At 39.1% G+C, this 21,178-nt stretch overlaps 2 protein-coding genes across 2 annotated transcripts; both read right to left on the bottom strand.

Moving 5' to 3' along the window:
- Window positions 1-2,409: 2,409 nt before the first annotated feature.
- On the bottom strand, window positions 2,410-4,344 carry LOC137731595 (protein RGF1 INDUCIBLE TRANSCRIPTION FACTOR 1-like). Its single transcript, XM_068470750.1, has 4 exons — window positions 4,096-4,344; window positions 3,728-3,925; window positions 3,366-3,581; window positions 2,410-3,074 (listed from the first exon to the last, which is right to left on the bottom strand). The coding sequence occupies exons 1-4, from the start codon at window positions 4,096-4,098 to the stop codon at window positions 2,814-2,816; spliced, it is 678 nt and encodes a 225-aa protein (XP_068326851.1). The 5' UTR covers window positions 4,099-4,344; the 3' UTR covers window positions 2,410-2,813.
- Window positions 4,345-14,415: 10,071 nt separating this feature from the next.
- Window positions 14,416-15,012, bottom strand: LOC137732903 (uncharacterized). The gene has a single exon (XM_068472152.1). It carries the CDS (start codon window positions 15,010-15,012, stop codon window positions 14,416-14,418), a length of 597 nt encoding a protein of 198 aa, XP_068328253.1.
- Between the last annotated feature and the right edge of the window lie 6,166 nt (window positions 15,013-21,178).

Raw genomic sequence — 21,178 nt, forward strand, 5'->3', positions numbered from 1 at the left:
AGTGTTCCGTCCCGGGCCGGGATGTGACAAATGATCTTTACACTCATTCCCTTTATAAAATAACATCTGTAATTGAATTTTTTTTTTTTTTTAAAAAAAAAAAAAAGAGGCGTCCTTGCCCCACCCCCTCTTCCCAATAGCATTTCCATGGCTACTTTTTCTTCTTTCTGCTACCAAACTCAAACTTTTGCCTTTTTTATTTCTACTGATGTGCATAAGTAACAAATCAAACAATTCATCCCTTATATTTATCAACAAGCAAGGAAGTTTATAATCTAAGAATATTGGTAAGAAGTTTTTCCTTAGAATTTTTGAATTGCAGAAAGTTTAACAAACATTTGGGATTGATGAAAAAAATTGAAACTCAAATACTCATCTTCTAAACTTAAAAAAAAAAAAAAAAAAATTGAAATCAAATGAACAAAATATTCATAAATTGAATCATACCTTAGTTGGAGGATTCAAAACTTCAAAATCACCATCCATCAATAAAAAAGTTTGTTTTTCTTTACAAGACCTATTAGGGTTTTAGCTAGAATGAACGTAGGATAAACAAGAAGTTATTGTAGGGTTTAATGGGTTTATTGATAAATTTGAATTTTATTATTAATTTCATTTTGTACTTAATTGTAATTGTGACATCCCACATCGTCCAGGGTAGTGATCCTTAAATGTATATTCTCATCCCTACCTAGCACGAGGCTTTTGGGATCTCACTGGCTTTGGGTTCCGTAGGAACTCCCAAGTTAAGCGAGAAGGGGGCTAGAGCAATCCCATGATGGGTGACCCACTGGGAAGTTGCTCGTGAGTTCCCAAAAACAAAACCGTGAGGGAATGGTAAGCCCAAAGCGGACAATATCGTGCTACGGTGGTGGAGTGGGCCGGGGAAGTGATTCGCCCCGGGCCGGGATGTGACAATTTGGTATCAGAGCCTAACCCTGGTCGCATGTGTGCCGACGAGGACGTCGGGCCCCTAAGGGGGGTGGATTGTGACATCCCACATCGTCCAGGGGAGTGATCCTTAAATGTATATTCCCATCCCGACCTAGCATGAGGCCTTTTGGGAGCTCACTGGCTTCGGGTTCCGTAGGAACTCCGAAGTTAAGCGAGAAGGGGGCTAGAGCAATCCCATGATGGGTGACCCACTGGGAAGTTGCTCGTGAGTTCCCAAAAACAAAACCGTGAGGGAATGGTAAGCCCAAAGCGGACAATATCGTGATACGGTGGTGGAGTGGGCCCGGGAAGTGATCCGTCCCGGGCCGGGATGTGACAGTAATTATGCAATAGGGTAAAATAGACAATTAACAATTAAATTTAAGTTGGGTGTAAAAGGAGACTACATTGGTTCAAATAAAATGACAGAGAATATAAATGCTATCATTTAAACATGCTCCAGTACTAAACTAAATTTTAAATTTTGTTTTAGGCTTTAATCTAAACTTTATTTTATGTAAGAATGAAATATATCTTTTTTAATTTTTTATTTATTGAGTTTTTCAAAATTATATTTAAACCAAAAGTATGAAATGTAGTTAACCGTTCCAAAAAAATGCAGTGACCAACTTTTCACTGTAATTCACACCAACTATAATCTTCAATCGGATAATCTTTTAGAGAGATTGTCTACTTAAATTATATTTTTTACATTACATGATATAACGATTGATAGTTGAATTATATCTTTAAATTATTAAAAAACATAAACTCAATTGTTAATTACCACATAGTTTAAAAATATGACCTCAAACAGTTAAATCCGTTCTTTAAATTATTAAAAAATAAACTCTACTCTTAATTACCAAGGTCTATAAACATGATCTCACACATTTTTCTAATGCATAAAACTAAGAAGACTGTCGCAAAAGTATGATTTTCTATAAACTCTTTTATACCTCATATTTTTAGTAATATTAACACAAAATTTAATGTTAAAGTATCAGAAATTCTTAAGCATCCCACTTTGAGTCTACTTAGCATTTCCCAACTAAAAAATATTCACAAAAGCATTAGAGTCTTTGTCATATGTCCCACCATGATTGCCCGTAAGTGGACAGATCAAAGCCTAACATCACCGTGCACAATCAAATCAACGGCCAAATTTCTCCACAACTGTGGTCCCCACAAGAAACGTAACCCAATTTGCTTAAGAACCGCTTTTCCGAATTTATGACCCAATAAAAGATCATAAAAAAACGGAGGGCGGCTGCTACCACTTTAGGCTTCCGAGGATCAAGATCGACTTCCGCACTTCCTTTGCCCAATCCGCCCCCGACACGTGTTCCGCAGTGACAGAAAAGCCCCGTTACAAACCCACACCACACGAGGCTGCCGACGTGGGCCCCGCTTGGAAATTAAATTTTCACATCCACCAGTCAAAAACTTCTAAAAGCGGAAATAATAACACCAAATAAAAATACAAAATATAATATATTATTTCACTTTCCACATATAGACATCCCCCCACCCCCTCCCAAAGGAATACATTGACTTTTGCCCTACCTCTAAAACCCTAAATAGCCCACCCAAAAAACCCTCTATTTACAATTTCACTCCCAAAACTTTATGTATAATCTTATATTTCTAGAACCCTCCACACTTTCGTCCACTTTTGTTGCCGTCTTATTGTCTACTTTTCCAACCCATATGCTTTGTACAATACCAGAAAGCTAAGTGGGCGTTTTTCTAATTTTCTCCAAAAACAAGGCCTCCTTGAGAAATAGGCTCAAGCTATGGGAGGGGCGTTTGTGACAAACTCGCGGTATAAGTGAGGTATAAAGGTAATAAACCAAAAAGTACAAGGGCTAGAGAGAGTCTCAGTATTCTATGATTAGTCCTCCCATTGGGGCTCTGTGGGGAATGCCCTTCCTTCTCTTGGCCGCTTTGTAATTAGCAGAAGTTGGAGGCGGCGTTGATGGAGTGAAGCTCTGAACTTTGTTGTTGCTGTGGTGGCTGTTGCTTTTGAACCTCGCAATTCCGTGGCTGCTACTGCTGTATGAGTCATCTGAATCGGAACCCGCCCTTGCCTTCGAGTACTTGTTCTTCTTCTGGGGATTACTGGATGACGTCCCCACAATCTGATTTGCAAATGCAATGGATTGAGATTAATTAGTAAGGAAATTAAAACCCAACAGTTTGAATTATTGGATTTCAAATGATTGAATTCAATGATTAACATTCATATTAAAACTTATGATTTATGGCATTCAAGGCAATGAAGAAGTCAACTCATATGAATGCGTGACATTTGGTATTAACTCATTGGTTTGATTTTTGGTTGGAGAGTTTGAAACTTTCCTTCATTTTCTCAGCAACCAAACAACCAACCAACGGGAAAGTGAAACGGAAAAGGAGAACAATGTAAATACCTTGCAACCAAGAGAGCAAAATCTGAAGGAATCGAGGAGGCTGCGTTCACAGACTTCACAGGTATTTGTGACTCCTTTGCCGGGCCTAGGCTGAGGCCTCTCGTTCAGAAACACAACTCTGGCGCTGTTGATAATGTAGGTTTGGACTCCACTGATGTCCAGATGCTTCTGAATTTCGTTAACCCTTATCACATCATGGTAAGACGACCTCCTTATCTGTACAAATTCGTCACCAAAAACCCATCAATTTTGACACTAAAAACTCAAAATTAAACGCACAAATTGGGGAACTGTGATTTCTCAATAAACGCAGATGCCAAATTTGATGGGAAAGCACAAATATCTGTGGCAAATTTGAGTACCTGAATAGCACGGTGGTCCTTGTGGTAAGAGAGGCAGAGAGAGCAGAGAGGGCCGTTCACGCAATCCAAGCAGTACATATTGCATTCAGACTTGTGAGAATCGGCATGGAGCTTGCATTGAACAAAGAAGTTCTCTTTCAGTAGAGGTTTCAGCCATGGCGGCCACCTGTTGTCCTCCTCGTCAGGACCTCCAGCACCCTGTTCAAAAACTCAATCAGAACCCAAAGCCCACAAGGAAAATCACGAGAATCTGTGACAAAAAACAATCTGAACCCAGAAAAACAGAGCATTGAATCCAAAATTTGAATGCCGAGAGAGAGAGTGAGACCCAGAAAAGCAAATCAGAAATGAGAGTGTGGGGTTTTTACCATGATTCTCCTGCTCTTGGGCTTGATTTCTCTGACCGTGGTGTCTTGATTCTCGATCGCCAGCTTGAATGAACGGAAAGGAACACTGGTTTTCTCAACGCTGAGAGGAGAAAGCAGGGAGAAAGTAGAGAGAGAAAAATGTGTTCTGGTCAGAGAACGGAGGAGGGTTTTTTAGGTTTATAGAAAAGGAAGAGTAGAGACGGTGAGGGAGGGAATGGGTTCTTGTAGAGTGGTAGATGGCGGTAGAGACAGAGATGGGTCGTTCTTATCCTCACCAAGTGTTACACCGAAGCTGAGTCCGAAGCGGAACCTAAGAGATATGCGTTGGGTGCAAGGAACCCACCTCCTTCCTTCCATTTTATTTCCCTTTCATTTTCTTCCCCACTTTCGTCCTATCATTTCTCACATATACATTATTCTTTTTCTTTTCCTTTTCTTTTCCTTTTCTTTTCCATTTTTTTTAATTTTATTCTATATTCTATTATTTAGAATTTTTATTGTCCCTAAGACCATTTCTAACCTTTGAGTTACAACTTAAAATTTTTAATCCAGAAATAATTTTTCTACTCCAACCGTTCTCGGTTAAATTTTTAACCCAAGATTATTATAGAATGAATTTAGAATTAAAAAAAATGAATTTAGATTAATTTTTTCTTAAAGTAACCTTTTTTTTTAAAAAAAAAAAAATATAGACTATCCTAATTTAATTTTATGAACATTTTAACCAAAAAAAAATTTAGATTCTAATAAATATTAATAAAATTACTAAACCAACACCATGAAACTCGTGAAATACCATAAAAGAATATGAAACAAACAAAAGAATTTTTTTTTAAATTATTTTAGCCGTTGCATTTAAATTTTGACCGTTAGTTCTTTTTTTTACCGTTAGATTTGATCATATAGATATCACTCGCCAAATTCAATGAATTTATAAATATGAAACTGAAAATAATACACATATATGGTGGGGTCAACCCACTAACTCAAAAGAGAAATCTTAATTAAATTTGCCCAAAAAATGAGTTATGGGTTAAAACTCTTTTTCTGTTTTTTGACAAATGTGACAACCGGTTCCTAATTTTACGTTTTATAAATTTTAAAAGCGTGAATTGACGAAAATGCCCTAGATGCAAGGATTTTGACTTCCGTTGGCCATTGTTTAGAGAGATGTATGAGTCATTCTTTTGGAGTATTTGCATAGTAATCATTGCCACGAACGCATAGGCGAAAACTGTTTATGAGTCCAGATTATAATGATATAGTTACAGACGTTTTTGAAATTGGTTATTTAAAGTTTACCTATAAATAAATTGAACTCCCAACTTGTGGGAAAGAAACCAATCTGATTTTTAGCAAGAATAAAGGGACCAATCAGCTATTTTGTTTAAGTGACCAATTAGATATGTTAGAAGGAGGACCAATCAGAAATTAGAGAGAGGGAACAACCAATCAGGAAGGAGAGAGAAGAACCTCATCCCCTTCCCTTTCAACCTGTGCACACCACACAACCCAGTTCGACCTCCCATTTTCCAAGGCCGATTCCAGCCAACTCCGATGGAGTTTTTTGACACCATCACCACCATCTTGAAGCTCTCATTCCCCTCTATAAAACCCACCCAAGAACCACCTTGATTAACCACGGTACGTGGCGGGTTTAGGCCACGAAAGTTGACAAAAATCAATAGTGCTCCGACCACTCTTTTCAATTTTCTGGCGAATCGACAAAGCGATGGCCAATGCCACCACTTGGGCTTTGTAGCCCATCATCCCATGAGAAAATCCCAACCAACCTTGACCTCGTTGGACCACCGTAGATGACTAATCGACGCCGGGAAGCTTTAGGCACCCGCCGACTTTGTGGGCAAAATTGACCATCTTCCATCCACTTTTGGACTTCGTGGCCGGTCTGAAAGTTGTTCCTCTCTTTGAGATCTTCATTTTTGTGAAAGTTGAGAATTTTTAGAAATAGTGGAATTTTTCCGGCAAACCGTGGTGCTGGCACCTTCGCTTGCGGCATTGCGTGGGCTGAGACCCACATCTTTGGCTAATTTGGATGCTCCAATTCTATAGTCAAATTACGATGTTTTAATGTAGTTTCGTAGTTGACCACCTAGTTGGTCGTCACGGGGTCCTTGCATGAATTGACGATCCGACCGTTGGATCGTTACCAAACCTTAGTACCTTATAGTACTTAAGATTTGAGGACCATACAAACTTACGGATTAGGAATCCAACATATGGATCTTTTCGAATCAGATTTGTAAGTTTGTAAAATAAAACATCGGTCGTCACTTAATTTTAGCAATTGACGGAGATCTGACCGTTGGATTGTTCCGAAACTTTAAGATGTTGTTCTAGAAGCATAATGTGGATCTTTGGAAGTTACGGATCTGAAATTCGATGTATGGATCTTTCGGATCGAGTTACGTTGGGTTGTGGACCTTACCGTTGATTTTTGACCGACGGTTGACTTTTGATCAATGGGCCTCAATCATTCTAGAACGTCATTGGGATATGTTTTATGTAAGTTACGTGTTTTTATTGATAAGAGTTCTGAGATGTGATTGAATATTTGTTCTAGGTGATGATCGTTCGTGATGTCTCGATATTCGTGCTAGGGAGTTGTGGTGCGTACCTCAGGTGAGTGGGCTTGTTCCTTTTTATAGTATATATATGATTGATAGTTCCACAAATGCTTTTAAATTGATTTATGCATTTTATGCCATGTTAATATATATTTTAAAATACTATGATATGGTTGAGTTTTAGATTGCATCATGGCATATCCATATGCATATTACTTGCATATAATTGTTGTGAATGCTTGGAAGTGCTAGGGTGAACGCAGGACGCACAGGTAAGTTTAGGTGAGTTTAGGTGAGTTATTTGAAATGATTGAGTTATGGCTTGACTATATTTCTGTTATAGGCAACTCCGACACTGTCATACATGTTACAATGATAGGCAACTCTAACATTGTCGTGCAAGTTGCAATAATAGGCAACTTCGACATTGTCGTACAAGTTGCAATACTAGGCAACTCCGACATTGTCATATAGGTTGCAATACTAGGCAACTCCGATATTGTCGTACATGTTGCCAATGAGTCGTACAAGTTGCATTAGACAACTCCGAGTTATGTGTTATCATAGATTAATTTATGAGTCATACAGGTTGCCTATAAGTTGTACAGGTTGCATTAGACAGTTCCGACTCAAGTGTTATCATAGATTGATTTATGAGTCGTACAAGTTGCGTTAGACAACTCCGACTCGTGTGTTATCATAGATTGATGAGCACCTGATTTTTTTATATACTGCTGCCGATATGTAGTGATTTGGAATATTCCTGGATTTACTGTTGATGTACATTTGATTTCATACTTATACGTAGTATGATTTCCTGAAAACTATACATGTATTACAGTGAGGGATTATACCGTTTAGAAGGTCTTTATTAAAGCGTTATTTTCATGCCCACTCACTCTTGTTTTTTTATCCTTCCAGGTTCTAGTAGCAAAGTTTTCGTATCGACGAGGATTCGTGGCAAATCTTGGTATTGGAGATTACCTTCGATGGTATGATTTTTAATCCACTCTACTGTACTTTACTTATGCTCTAACGTCACGTGTGAAATGGGTTCATTTCCGCTCACAGCGCAATCTCGTATTTATGCACATTTAGGTTTAAATTTATTCACATATTCCACATCACTATACTTGATGGCTTCGTTACCTTCCAAGTGTTGGCCAGTACAACTCGAGTTGAAGTCCTAGTGGACAATTGGGCCGGGATGAGTTAGTTTGGTATCAGGGCATAAGTTAGGCAATATTGCATTCATCACATGCGTGATGTAAGCATTCTTAATTCTTAAACCTAATTTCTGAATCTTGCCACCTCGTCGAGTATGAAAAATGTGTTAGTTTTTCCTAAGTTGTGGGCAGTTTTGTCGACTTGTCGATGTTTTAGAAGATCATTTTGGCGAATGCCTCTAAACTATAAGGGAAGAAATTTCATGCCAAGGAAGGATGTAGATTTGAGATAAGTTGATAGCCCTGAAGTAGGGCTACTATATTGATAGTTGTGTATCCCAAGGGGAGAATTTCCTACCAATTCCACTACTATCTAGTCATTTCTTCCAAACTTTTCGAGTTAGGAAGCCATCGATAGTCTTGATTTCTTGGCAGTACCCGTTAATGTTTCACTTATTAGAATCCTTACGAAGTTTTAATTTTCATCAAAATTTCCAAAGATGTCTTGAGTGACAATGTAGTGCTACATGGGTAGCACTCGACGAAGGAACATCTTGGGATAATCACTTTTGGTCCCCGATAGCACAAATTTTTCCAAGCACACTAGTGATCATACCGGATCTTCAAAAGGAAGATTGACTTCCGTTTAAGTCCATTCTAAAGTAGATTACTAGAAAATTTTATTTTCTTTAGAACACTCCAACCAATACAACTTTCCCACATTACTTTTGGTGCTATACTTGTCATTTTGATGAGCATTGGCATATGAGTAAGAATTGTTATATCTACGGTCAGTAGAAATCCCCGAAGTCGTAAGTATATTCCCTAGAATTATGGCACCAACTCCTAGTACCAGATCTTTACCAAAAGACTGACTAACAGTTATTGCTAGAGCCTAAGAAACTAAATCTCGGAAAGTTAGGGGCAAACTCTGTTTTAAGACAGTAAACCCACAGTTGTGTTAACCATATTACCTATTTAGGTAATCAAACCTTCTTCAACTGGCCACCTCTTGATCACTTTCACAGGTAGACAGTAGAATCGAAATATGAGTTGATGTCTCACTGTTAGGGTGATTTGAGTGTCGAGAAAGCTGCGAAGACCTTTTTAGTTCGTGTCGTAAAGTTGGTTAGGAGTATAGTACGTTTTGAGGATGTATACCTTTGGTGTCATTTCTCAAAATTTTACTTGGGATGCTATCGAATGTGAGAAGTAGAATACACTATTGATCCACCTCGTTAACACCACATTTATTCTCCCTATTTCTTATCGAATAACTCCTATATCAGTTTTCCTTATGACTTTTCAAACAAGTCCTACTTTATTGAAAGAACTTAGTTATTAAACACTTTATCTTGGAAATCTTAAACTTATTTGTGAAGGTGAAAGACTGAGCTTCAAGATCATACCTAGATTTCTTCGGATGAAGATCCTCTACTTTGAATTGATGGTCTAATCGACCAACCTTTGTAAATCTAGTTTCCTTGTGTAGTTGACGAATTCATAATAGTCTTGTAGACGACTATCTCACCTATTCTAGTAACGAGATTAAGTTCTCCAATTATCAACAGTTGGGTTCACATCAAATTTCTCAAATATTACCTTTGTGTAAATTGGTACTTCTCCTGGGAGATGTGATTTTGTAAATGACATTCTTTTCTTTTCTCCAAAAACGTAGTAGCGGAAGAAAGTTGGAATTCTCACAAAGTGCTGTGAAATTCGAGACAAACTTTGGTCTTGTCGACCAAGGAAAATTAGTTTGGTTTGGGATGTTAATCGTGAATAAAGTTTTAGACAAATGAACTGTTGTCTCACCTTACCTTTTCTTTACACCTTTCGATGACATTGATCATTTGGAAACCCATGATGACATGTTTTCTGGATGTTTCGGCTGTGTTGAGTCAACATGATGGAGAATCGCTTATACTTTCCAACGGTTAAAACCATTCGAAATGAACTATCCTATTCATGACTGGAGTCAAGTGCTATTATATTCATTTAAAATATCGGATGACACTTTTCGGTGAGATCGTGTCTAGAACCTTTACCAACCTTAGATTTCTTAAACATCTTCATTTGAGTTAAGCCAAAATTTTTGATAGTGATGATAGAAGAACTAAATCAACTTCTACGATTGCACTATCGTGTATTATTCCGATTGTGCAAATGTAATTACTATTTAATGCAGCAAAAGACATATGTATACTTGAACACTTTCGGCCTGTCTTATCCCGCCTCAGTTGGAGTTTATATGTAATGTTTTGATGTTACTTGCGAGATATCAAGAAATGGTGCGAATAGTCATAATCACTTCTTGTATATGAAGGGAGTTGGGAAATATCATCATACACTTTCGGTACGAGGTATCTTGTACATGTGGAGATGATGATGATGTTTTGATGTTTATAAATCAACTTGACAAGATAACCCATTTTCTTTTCATTGGTCCAGAGGGACTACATTTTTGACCACTTGGTAAAATTCCTCATTCATGAGATTATCAGATTTCTCGGGCGTTTAGACTAGCATCTATTCTAATGGGGATTCCATATTCATCTCTTTGTGTTGAAAGGTATTCTAGTCAATTTTGGGGTCCATGTCTACCCTACTACACTTTGTATTATTTTTTGAAACAAGCAAATTGTCTAGAGGAGTTGCTAGGGCATTGACAGTTAGTCGTGAACATTAAATTTTCAATCACTCAACAAATACTCTGCTAAATGAATCTTAACCATTGGTGATTGAATGTTTCAGAAGCTACCGTTGTAGCGAGATGTCATACATTAATTTCAATTTCCTTGTATTCTAGATTTGTTGGACTTTCAAATTCTTGATTGTTTTTATTGGTGTAGTTTTGCTAAACTCGAGGGAAAATTCAATATGAACCTGCTCACTATAGTGTTATGAACTGCATTGTTGGGTTATGTGGTGTGTATGTTGCTACTATATCTCACCGTGACACATGTTTCATTTCCAAGTCTTAGGAAGCCTTCTTGAAGGCTGTATGCATTAAGCTTTGTCACGTATCACATTTCATCCTCAGACTAATGGTTAGTGTGAATGAACTATCTGGATATTGAAGGACATATTGCTTTTGAATATTTTACAGTTTAGCCAATCATGGTAGACACTTACCTTGGTTAGAGTTTATGTGTAATTGCGTTTACATTTCTGGTTTGGCTATGGTATTGTTTTAGCCTTGGTATAGAGATTTTACGCACGTAACATGTTTGACAAATGAGTACTGCAAACAGGTATTTGAATTATCGAGGTTACGATATAGAAATTATGATTATTGTTGATGTTACCCGTGAGGGTAGTGCATGAGCAAAATATTGCACCCTCAGAAATTTGTTACTTGCTTATCGAGACAATAGTGAGTTGTCGGTATTGCGGGCTGCAGACCGTAATATCAATAACTTATTCGTTGGGTTCGTTAAACAAGTAGACAAGTAAATCATTTTATGTTAGCATTTGTATTTACTTATTTAATTAATTATTCATTGTTTGGGTTCGACCCAAAGATTTAACATGCTTATCTTCGGAATATGTAACGCAACGAGTGCGTAGGTGAATTTTTTTTTTTATGTTTAGTTTGGATTTCAGTGCAATTATTTTAATCTTACACTAATATACACGTAGTTTGGCGTATGTTATTATATACCTATTTTGACTTTCTACTTTATAAAAGTATTGTATTATAGTATTATACAGAAGGAGAAGGAAAGTTTGAGTTTGGAGGCATGAAAGAGGAATCACTGCACTTCGATCGTGACACAATGGCATTCTCTTTTATCCAGGCGCTCTAACTTGATTTCTTCTTTATACATCTTTTTTCTATCCTAAGCATTTTAATGCATAGCAAGTAATTTTAAATTTCGGGGATGAAATTTTTTAAGGTGGGTAGATTGTGACAACCCGTCCTTAATTTTACATTTTATAAATTTTAAAAGCGTGAATTGACGAAAATGCCTTAGAGGCAAGGATTTTGACTTCCGTTGGCCATTGTTTAGAGAGATGTATGAGTCATTCTTTTGGAGTATTTGCGTAGTAATCATTGCCACGAACTCATAGGCGAAAACCGTTTGCGAGTTCGGATTATAATGGTATAGTTATGGACGTTTGAAATTGGTTATTTAAAGTTTAGCTATAAATAAATTGAACTCCCACCTTGTGGGAAAGAAACCAATCAGATTTTAAGCATGAATAAGGGGACCAATCAGCTATTTTGTTTAAGTGACCAATTAGATATGTTAGAAGGAGGACCAATCAGAAATTAGAGAGAGCGATCAGCCAATCAAGAAGGAGAGAAAAGAACTTCATCCCCTTCCCTTTCAACCCGTGCACACCACACAACCCACTTCGACCTCCCATTTTCCAAGGCCGATTCCTGCCAACTTCGGTGGAGTTTTTCGATGCCACCACCACCATCTTGAAGCTCTCATTCCCTTCTACAAAACCCACCCAAGAACCACCTTGATCAACCATGGTATGTGGTGGTTTGAGGCCATGAAAGTTGATGAAAATCAACAACGCCCCGGCCACTCTTTTCAATTTTCCAGCGAATCGGCAAAGCGATGGTCGATGCCATCACTTGGGCTTTGTAGCCCATCATCCCAGGAGAAAATCCCGACCAACCTTGACCCCGCTGGACCACCATAGATGACGAATCGACGCCAAGAAGTTTTAGGCACCCGCCAACTTTGTGGGCAAAATTGACCATCTTCCGTCCACTTTTGGACTTCATGGCTGGTATGAAAGTTGTTCCTCTCTTTGAGATCTTCATTTATGTGAAATTTGAGAATTTTTAGAAATAGTGGAATTTTTCCGACAAACCGTGGCGGCCAACCACCACGTGTGGCGACGCGTGGGCCGAGACCCCACCTGACCATCTTTGGCTAATTTGGATGATCCAATTCTATATTTGACATCCATTTAGTGAAATTACGATGTTTTGATGTAGTTTCTTAGTTGACCACCTAGTTGGTCGTCACGGGGTCCTTACATGAATTGACGATCCGACCGTTGGATCGTCACTAAACATAGTACCTTATAGTACGTAATATTTGAGGACTATAGGAACTTACGGATTAGGAATCCAACATATGGATCTTTTCAAATTAGATTTGTAAGTTCGTAAAATAAAACATCATTTTAGCAATTGGCGAAGATCCGATTGTTGGATCATTTTGAAACTTTAGGATGTTGTTCTAGAAGCATAATGTGGATCTTTGGAAGTTATGGATCGTAAATCCAAGTTATGGATCTTCCGGATCAAGTTACGTAGGGTTGTGGACCTTACTGTTGATCTTTGACCGACAGTTGATTTTTGGTCAATGGGTCTCAAATCATTCTAGAATGTCATTGGGATGTGTTTTATGTAAGTTATGTGTTTTATTGATAAGAGTTCTGTGACGTGATTGAATATTTGTTCTAGGTAATGATCGGTCGTGACATCTCGATATTCATGCTAGGGAGTCGTGGTGCAAACCTCAGGTGAGTGGGTTTGTTCCTTTTTATAGTATATATATGATTGATAGTTCCACAAATGCTTTTAAATTGATTTATGCATTTTATGCCATGTTAATATATATTTTAAAATGCTATGATATGGTTGAGTTTTAGATTGCATCATGGCATATCCAAATGCATATTACCTGCATATAATTGTTGTGAATGCTTGGAAGTGTTAAGGTGAACGCGGGACGCACAGGTAAGTTTAGGTGAGTTTAGGGTGTTATTTGAAATGATTGAGTTATGGTTTGACTATATTTCTGTTATAGGCAACTTCGACACTGGCATACAGGGTGCAATAATAGGCAATTTCGACACTGTCATATAGGTTGCAATAATAGGTAACTTCGACATTGTCGTACAGGTTGCAATACTAGGTAACTTTGACACTATCGTACAGGTTGCCTATGAGTCGTACAGGTTGCATTAGACAACTCTGACTAATGTGTTATCATATATTGATTTATGAGTCGTATAGCTTGCGTTAGGCAACTTCGACTCGTGTGTTATCATAGATTGATGAGCACCTGATTTTTTTATATATTGCTGCCAATATGTAGTGATTTGGAATATTCCTGGATTTACTGTTGATTTACATTTGATTTCATACTTATACGTAGTATGATTTCCTGGAAACTATACAAGTATTACAGCGAGGGATTATAACGTTTAGAAAGTCTTTATTAAAGTGTTATTTTCAGGCCCACTCACTCTTGTTTTTTTATCCCTCCAGGTTCTAGTAGTAGAGTTTTCGTATCGATGGGGATTCGTGGCAAATCTTGATATTAGAGATTACCTTCGATGGTATGATTTTCAATCCACTCTACTGTACTTTACTTATGCTTTGACGTCATGTGTGAAATGGGTTCATTCCGCTTACAGCGCACTCTCGTATTTAGGCACTTATAGGTTTAAATTTATTCACATATTCCACATCACTATACTTTATGGCTTCGTCAACTTCCAGGTGTCGGCCAACACAACTCGATTCGAAGTTCTAGTAGACAATCCGGGTCAGGATATGTCCAGAAAGGATAAAACTGTATTAATAATCAAATATGAATGGAAACATTTGCATCTTCTGCTAGAACATTAAACAAAAATTCAGGTCCTAAGTCATCCCAACCAAAGCTCTCGCCATGCTTAAGAATATACGCCACCACCATCTGGGCTGCACGATTGCATTGTTGAGGGGTAAAGATAAATTTCACCGATTGGAATGACTGCATCATATTCCAAATATCAACTAAATAGACCTCCATCAACACATCAATTTGAATCTCCTTATTTAACATTTGAACCAAACCTTTTGAATTAGACTCCACCTCCAATGCCTCCTCGGACGCATGAAATCCCCTTAAAACACACATCTCCAGACCCTGTTTTATGGTTGCCGCCTTAGCCATATTTGACGATAAGAAATACTCCCCACCATTTCCTCCCACCATCTTTGGAATTCTGGCAAAGTCACGAAAGACCCAACCCACTCCACCTACCTTTGTTTCCTTCTGCCATGCCGCATCAGTATTTAATTTTAACCTGCCAAATTCAGGTTTCCTCCATCCCTTTGCGCTGACTTCAACCTGGGAAGCATCCACCACCATTTCTTGTCGTCCACGTCTAGCCCCATCCCCATGCTCCACATCCATTGCTACTTTAAACTCGGTTACTTGACATAACCACAACTCAATTGCAATATGAGGCAAGATACGATTATCGTTAAAAACAGCTTCATTGCGACATTTCCATATACGCCACAAACCAAATGCAATTCGTTGTAGCACTGAATCTACATCATGCCCCTAACCCACGCGGTCTAAGAGTATTTTCCATCACCACCACCATTGTCATGCCATCACCTCCAAACCTAAAGCAAAACCACCAACTCCAGCTTACAACTCAAGCCCCCAACATTGAGAAGAAGGTCATGGAGATTGCTGAAATGGTATGGAATGCCATGATGCAGTCACCACTATCTTCCCCACGCACAAAAAAAACTGAAAGCTTTACGAGTCGTGAATCGGCATATGAGGAAAACACATGAACAAAAACAAACTCCTTGAAACCCTATCTGAATTCTTAACCTTAACATTTGTTAGAAGATTGTCCTCCTTATGTAATTTCAATTTGGGTCCCTTTTCAATTCGATTCAATACATGTCTGATCATTGGGTTTTATAATGTATAATCTATGTTTGAAATTTAGATTTTGAGGCAACTAACATTAATGTTGGCCATGATATACCAAGTTTGTGAGTTTGAATATAATCTATGCTTGAAAAATTTATTGGGGCTCAATGGATGTGACATTTTCAATAGGTTGGGTACTTATTTGGTGGGTTTTATGTACTTGATCCTATTTTAATCTAATATAATTAGCAATTAATTATATTAATCATCTTTCATATAACGTTGTTAGAACTTTAATATGTGTGTGACCTATTAGGTTCGAATAAATGCCGACAGTAAAATTAATAAAGAATTAATTTAATTCTACAAACCATTAGCGGCATTTAGCAGCATTTCAGGGCTATTGAGATTAGATAGAAGTATATGTGAATTAATCATGATACTTTTTCCAACCTTGATTGTAGTTACAATGCAATTCAGTTCTTATATCATCCATACCTTGATTAAGATATATGTGATACAGATTAGTGTCAAATTAGATGTGGATATCTTTGATCACCAAGGTTGTACTATCCACACACCTATTTTAACTTTTCACACACCCCTCTCAATTTTCGACAATCTAATCAAATGAATTAAAGAAGATCAATGACAAAAATTAACAAGGGTGCGTGGAAGGTAAAAGTGGGTGTGTGAATACCATTATTGTAAGATCCCACATCGCCTAGGGGAGTGATCCTTATATGTATATTCTCATCCCTACCTAGCATGAGGCCTTTTGGGAGCTCACTGGCTTCGGGTTCCATGGGAACTTCGAAGTTAAGTGAGTAGCGTGCGAGAGCACTCCTATGATGGGTGACCCACTGGGAAGTTCTCGTGTGAGTTCCCAGAAACAAAACCGTGAGGGCGTGATTGGGGCCCAAAGTGGACAATATCGTGCTACCGTGGTGGAGCGGGCCCGGGATGTGGTGGGGGCCCGGGACTAGGATATGACAATTTGGTATCAAAGCCTAACCCTGGCCGCATGTGTTCCGACAAGGACGTTGGGCCCTTAAGGGGGTGGATTGTAAGAAACCACATCGCCCAGGGAAGTGATCCGTATATGTATATTCCTATCCCTACCTAGCACGAGGCCTTTTGGGAGCTCACTGGCTTTGGGTTCCATGGGAACTTTGAAGTTAGGCGAATAGCGCGTGAGAGCACTCTCATGATGGGTGACTCACTAGGAAGTTCTCGTGTGAGTTCCCAAAAACAAAATCGTGAGGGCGTGGTCAGGGCCTAAAGCGGACAATATCGTACTACGGTGGTGGAGCGGGCCAGGGATGTGGTGGGGGCCCAGGACTGGGATATGGCAATTTGGTATCAGAGCCTAACCCTGGCTACGTATGTGCCGACGAGAACATTGGGCCCTTGAGGGGGGTGGATTGTAAGATCCCATATCGCCTAGGGAAGTGATCCTTATATGTATATTCCTATCCCTACCTAGCACGAGTCTTTTTGGGAGCTCACTGGCTTCGGGTTCCATGGGAACTCCGAAGTTAAGCGAGTAGCGCGCGAGAGCACTCCCATGATGGGTGACCCACTGGGAAGTTTTTATGTGAGTTCTCAGAAACAAAACCGTGAAGCGTGGTCGGGGCCCAAAGCGGATAATATCGTGCTACGGTGATGGAGCGGGCCCGTGATGTGGTGGACCTCAAGCCGAGATGTGACAACTATCATATTAATATTATTTAAAATATCAAACACTGGAAGGTAAATACTATTAAAAAAATTTCGAACAAAATTTTTGTCGGGTAACTATTTTGAACCAAAAAAATAAAAAACAATAAATGTTTGCTTGATGAAAATCTTCGTTAGGCTAACCTTATTATTTTTTTTATAATTTTCTAAATCAAAATAATATTTAATTTAAGAGTAATGCTAGGAAGACTAAATTTGCAAACTAAATGATGTGTCACCAATAGAAAATGAGCATGTTTATCAACGTTTAAGTAATAATCCAATCATTAACTTCTATGTCATTTAGTTTACAAATTTAGTCTTCCTAGCATTACTGGTAATTTAAATATTTTATTTAATTCTAAGTGTATTAATCTAAAAAGCTAAAATTAATCACAACTTTAAAAAATTTACTTTTTTTTTTTAACAAATGATATTATCTACACTAAAGGGGAGGGGGTGGACTTAGCCTCACAATGGCTAGTAATAATGTGAAAATATTAAATAAAATTGTTCGTACAATTGTATGTTAAAAAAAAAAAAAAAAAAAAAAAACAAGAGTATAACTACTTAGGTGGCTACTAAGGTGAATGGTGGAATGCTGCCTGAAGGTTGCTCAGGGGCTTCGGTATGTGGATGCCAAAAGCTAACATAGCTTGGCCTATCCTAGCAATGTATTGTCGTCGAGTATGTTCATCACGCTTCTTCTCTTTGGCTCGCTGCTTCTTTTATTTGGCTCTTAGCTTCTTTTCTTTGACGCAGTGCTTGACCCCTTGGTTTGAGATGAGAGCTAGATGAAGAAGAAGACTCCCAAGGTTCCGAACTTGACCCCTTCCTAGGTCACAAAATTATTTGCCTTTCCGTCGACCAACCCCGTCCGTCAACAACTATAGAGACACATATGGATCAGGTGTCAACTCCTCCATTAGTGAGCTACTCGTCCTTCTTCTATGACATAGAGGCCTACAATAGAAAAAGCAAACCAATTAAGATAATCGATCATAATTTAAACTATTTTTAGTGTAATGAAAATTGAATTTAAAACGTAGAACGGAATAATTACATAAATGTCGTCAACGACCTGGTAGCCATTATTGGCACATGTATCCGCCAAACCTCCACTTCTGGAAAATGCGAACCCCTCGCCAATAGTTCTTCCTGATAAAATAAAGGCTGAGAACCAGAGTGATGGAGGTACAGCTTCCTTTCTCGATTACCGTTATTTGCATCCGATTTACGCTGTAAATTAAAAAATCAATTAAACTTCAAAAACTTAAATAAAAAAACCCAAAAAATTTGAAGTATAATTAAAATATAAATAAAACTTACAAAAATGTTGAGCTTTGAAAATGAGTGCACAACCACTCCCACTCATCAAGCCTTTTTTGAAACTTCACGAGTGCATCAGTATGAGTTGTATCAAGCAAGTCTTGTAGTAGCAGTGGAGCTCGTACTTCTACTCCTTGTACCTCTCTTTCCACAATCCGCTTATGTACTCGGCAGTCCCTGGTTCCTTCATGTTTATCTTGAAGTTTGTTTAAAATAGAGGAAAAAAAAAACCAAATATTATTGTTAAAAAAACATTAAATAAGTAAAAGTAAAAAAGTTCAATTAAGAAAGTTCTACATTTACCAAAATTTGTCTCATCATGTTTGCATGGACCTCGGTGTGTGCTTCGCCCATGAATTAGGGAAAATGGCGCACTTGGTGTGAATGATGGCACCCATGCCGTGAGTCAACAAGCTATTGACTTTCTATTTCACTCGTCAATAACTCAGGTTGTAAGTAGGGGTGGGCAAACGGGCCCTGGGCCCACAGGTAGGGGCGGGTATTAGATGTTCAAGGTGGGTACCAGGTGGGTCCATATTATTTTACCTACAAAACGAGGCGGGTCTAAGTAAACATAGAGGTAGGGCGGATTCAGTTTTATGAAGACACGGGCCCCCGACCCGAATCGTATCCAATAAACACATACACTCAAATTACACACATACACACTCGAACTAAAAGTTTGAAACTCTTTCTCCTCAATCCTCCATCTTGATCTCTCTCTCCCATAGTCCTCCCTCTCGATCTTTCTCTCCCATAGTCCTCCCTCTCGATCTCTCTCTCCCAGAGTCCTCCCTGACTCTTATCCCTCTCAATTATCAGTCTTTGTTGACTTTAAAAACTACCAAGCCTATGTGGCACTTAGGTCGAGTAATTAATAAGCTAACTACGTCATTTAGTTGAGTGTGGGGCTTGCCAACTCATCGGCCGAGCTCGACTGAGGAGTAGAATGTGTTGATGTCACGTTAGGGTTGTTGCTGACTTTTTGATCTTACGACTGCGGCTGAGGAAGGAACACGTCTCGGCCTTCGGGTTCTAGAACCTGAAGGTAAGGCTGCTAGTTCTGCGAAGTTCAATATTAAATTCGACTTTAAATTTGAAAATCTTTCTCGATCGAGACTTAGATAGGTAATCAGTGAGCGTCGACGCTGTGCTGTTTATCCAAACTGAAGGTGCTCTGCAGTCGACTGATTCTACAGCAACAATGATGTTTATCCAAACTTAAGTGCTTTCTTATTACAACACCTTGATCACTCACTTCGCTAGCTCAAAAGGGGAAAACCTCAAGAAAGGAGAACATAGGGCTTTCTTATTCTACTGGTACAACAAATCTCTTTTTTGTGCCAAGTCGAATAAGTGCTTGGTTGATGCCCTGGCTAGTGGTCACATCCTAACTCTCAGCCCAACTGTGCTTGGCAACCTTACTTGGTGTTTGGCTGAAGCAACCTTAGGGAAAATCGACCCCCATCAAAACTGCCCATTCTAGGTCTTCCAGCTCTAGCTGCAAGTCTACTTCTCGACCCTGCGGCCTGAAATCCCAGGCTTTAGTTCCTCCACAGCTATGGGTTTGGAGTTAGCTTAGCGCCCCATCCCCACTTACTCAGCCGAAGAAATATTCAAATATTTCTTCGGCCTAAAAGATTTGTCCGACAATGAATTCCAAATCTGCTGTTGTTGGACATACCCATCTAACATTATTCTTCCACAGTCGGCATGGGAAACGGCCAAGGATACCGATGTTCGGGAGTCCTGGAGGTCATTCATCATGACTCGCTACCTACCTTATGGCTGCGAAGCTCAGCGAGGTAGTTGGTAAGTCTACCACCCTAATTTCCTGGCTTGCCAATTGGGCTATCTCCAAGGGTGCCTCCTCCCATTCCTTTCATCTCGCTCCCTTTTAAGTAAAGAACAACTGAGAAGAAGTTTGCCGATTGGCGCACCAAATTCCGCCTTCGACCAAGAAACCTAGAATCTCGGTGTGCTGACACCTTCGCCAAGTGGTGGGAAGCTTACACCAAGGACTTATTTCACACACCGATCGAAGAAATCTTGAAAAAAACTTTTTGACTGTCGCCCAAAGAAGGTCATTGCTCCAAAATCCAAAGAAATGGCCCAAGGCATATACCTTCTACTTTCCTCGTTCATTTATTTTCCTTCGAGCTTTAACTTAACCTGGGTTCAATGTTTCCAGGTAGCCATACCATCAAGAATGCCGAGGTAGTCGTGATGGCCGTAGCTAAAAAGAAACTTGCCCCTCATCCAAAAAAGGTGGCGGCTGCTGTGCCGACTTCGCCGAGTAAATGTCCTACCCAGAAGCCGAAAAGGCAGGAGACGCTCCCCGACCTAAAAAACGCGTCAAGAAATTGGCTAAGAAAGGGGAGCAGTAGATTCATGTTATCTCTAGTCAAGCTATGGGAACAATTGCTCCTAACGATTCTCTCACTCTTTCTGTCGTTGAGGCTTCGATCGCGGTACAACTAGACCCAAAAATTGAGTCGGCCGTCAATCTAGTTGTCGAGCGGCTTGCGACAACACCGGTAGCTGCTCACGCCAAAACCGGCCTGGTGGCTGCCACCTTAGAGGAAAGGACTCCCTTGGCTGAGAAAAACTCATTCCCTGACCTAAAGAAAACTACGGC

This window comes from Pyrus communis, chromosome 4 (genome assembly GCF_963583255.1).
Source record: "Pyrus communis chromosome 4, drPyrComm1.1, whole genome shotgun sequence".
Classification (NCBI taxonomy): Eukaryota; Viridiplantae; Streptophyta; class Magnoliopsida; order Rosales; family Rosaceae; genus Pyrus; species Pyrus communis.

Bases quoted from the DNA above. Each gene is read 5' to 3' on its own strand.
- LOC137731595 (XM_068470750.1), bottom strand. The intron at 3,582-3,727 runs GTACTCAAATTT...GAATTTGTACAG, and splicing joins AGGACCACCGTGCTATTCAG to ATAAGGAGGTCGTCTTACCA. The intron at 3,075-3,365 runs GTATTTACATTG...TTTGCAAATCAG, and splicing joins TTTGCTCTCTTGGTTGCAAG to ATTGTGGGGACGTCATCCAG.
- LOC137732903 (XM_068472152.1), bottom strand. From the start codon at position 15,012: ATGGATGTGGAGCATGGGGATGGGGCTAGACGTGGACGACAAGAAATG.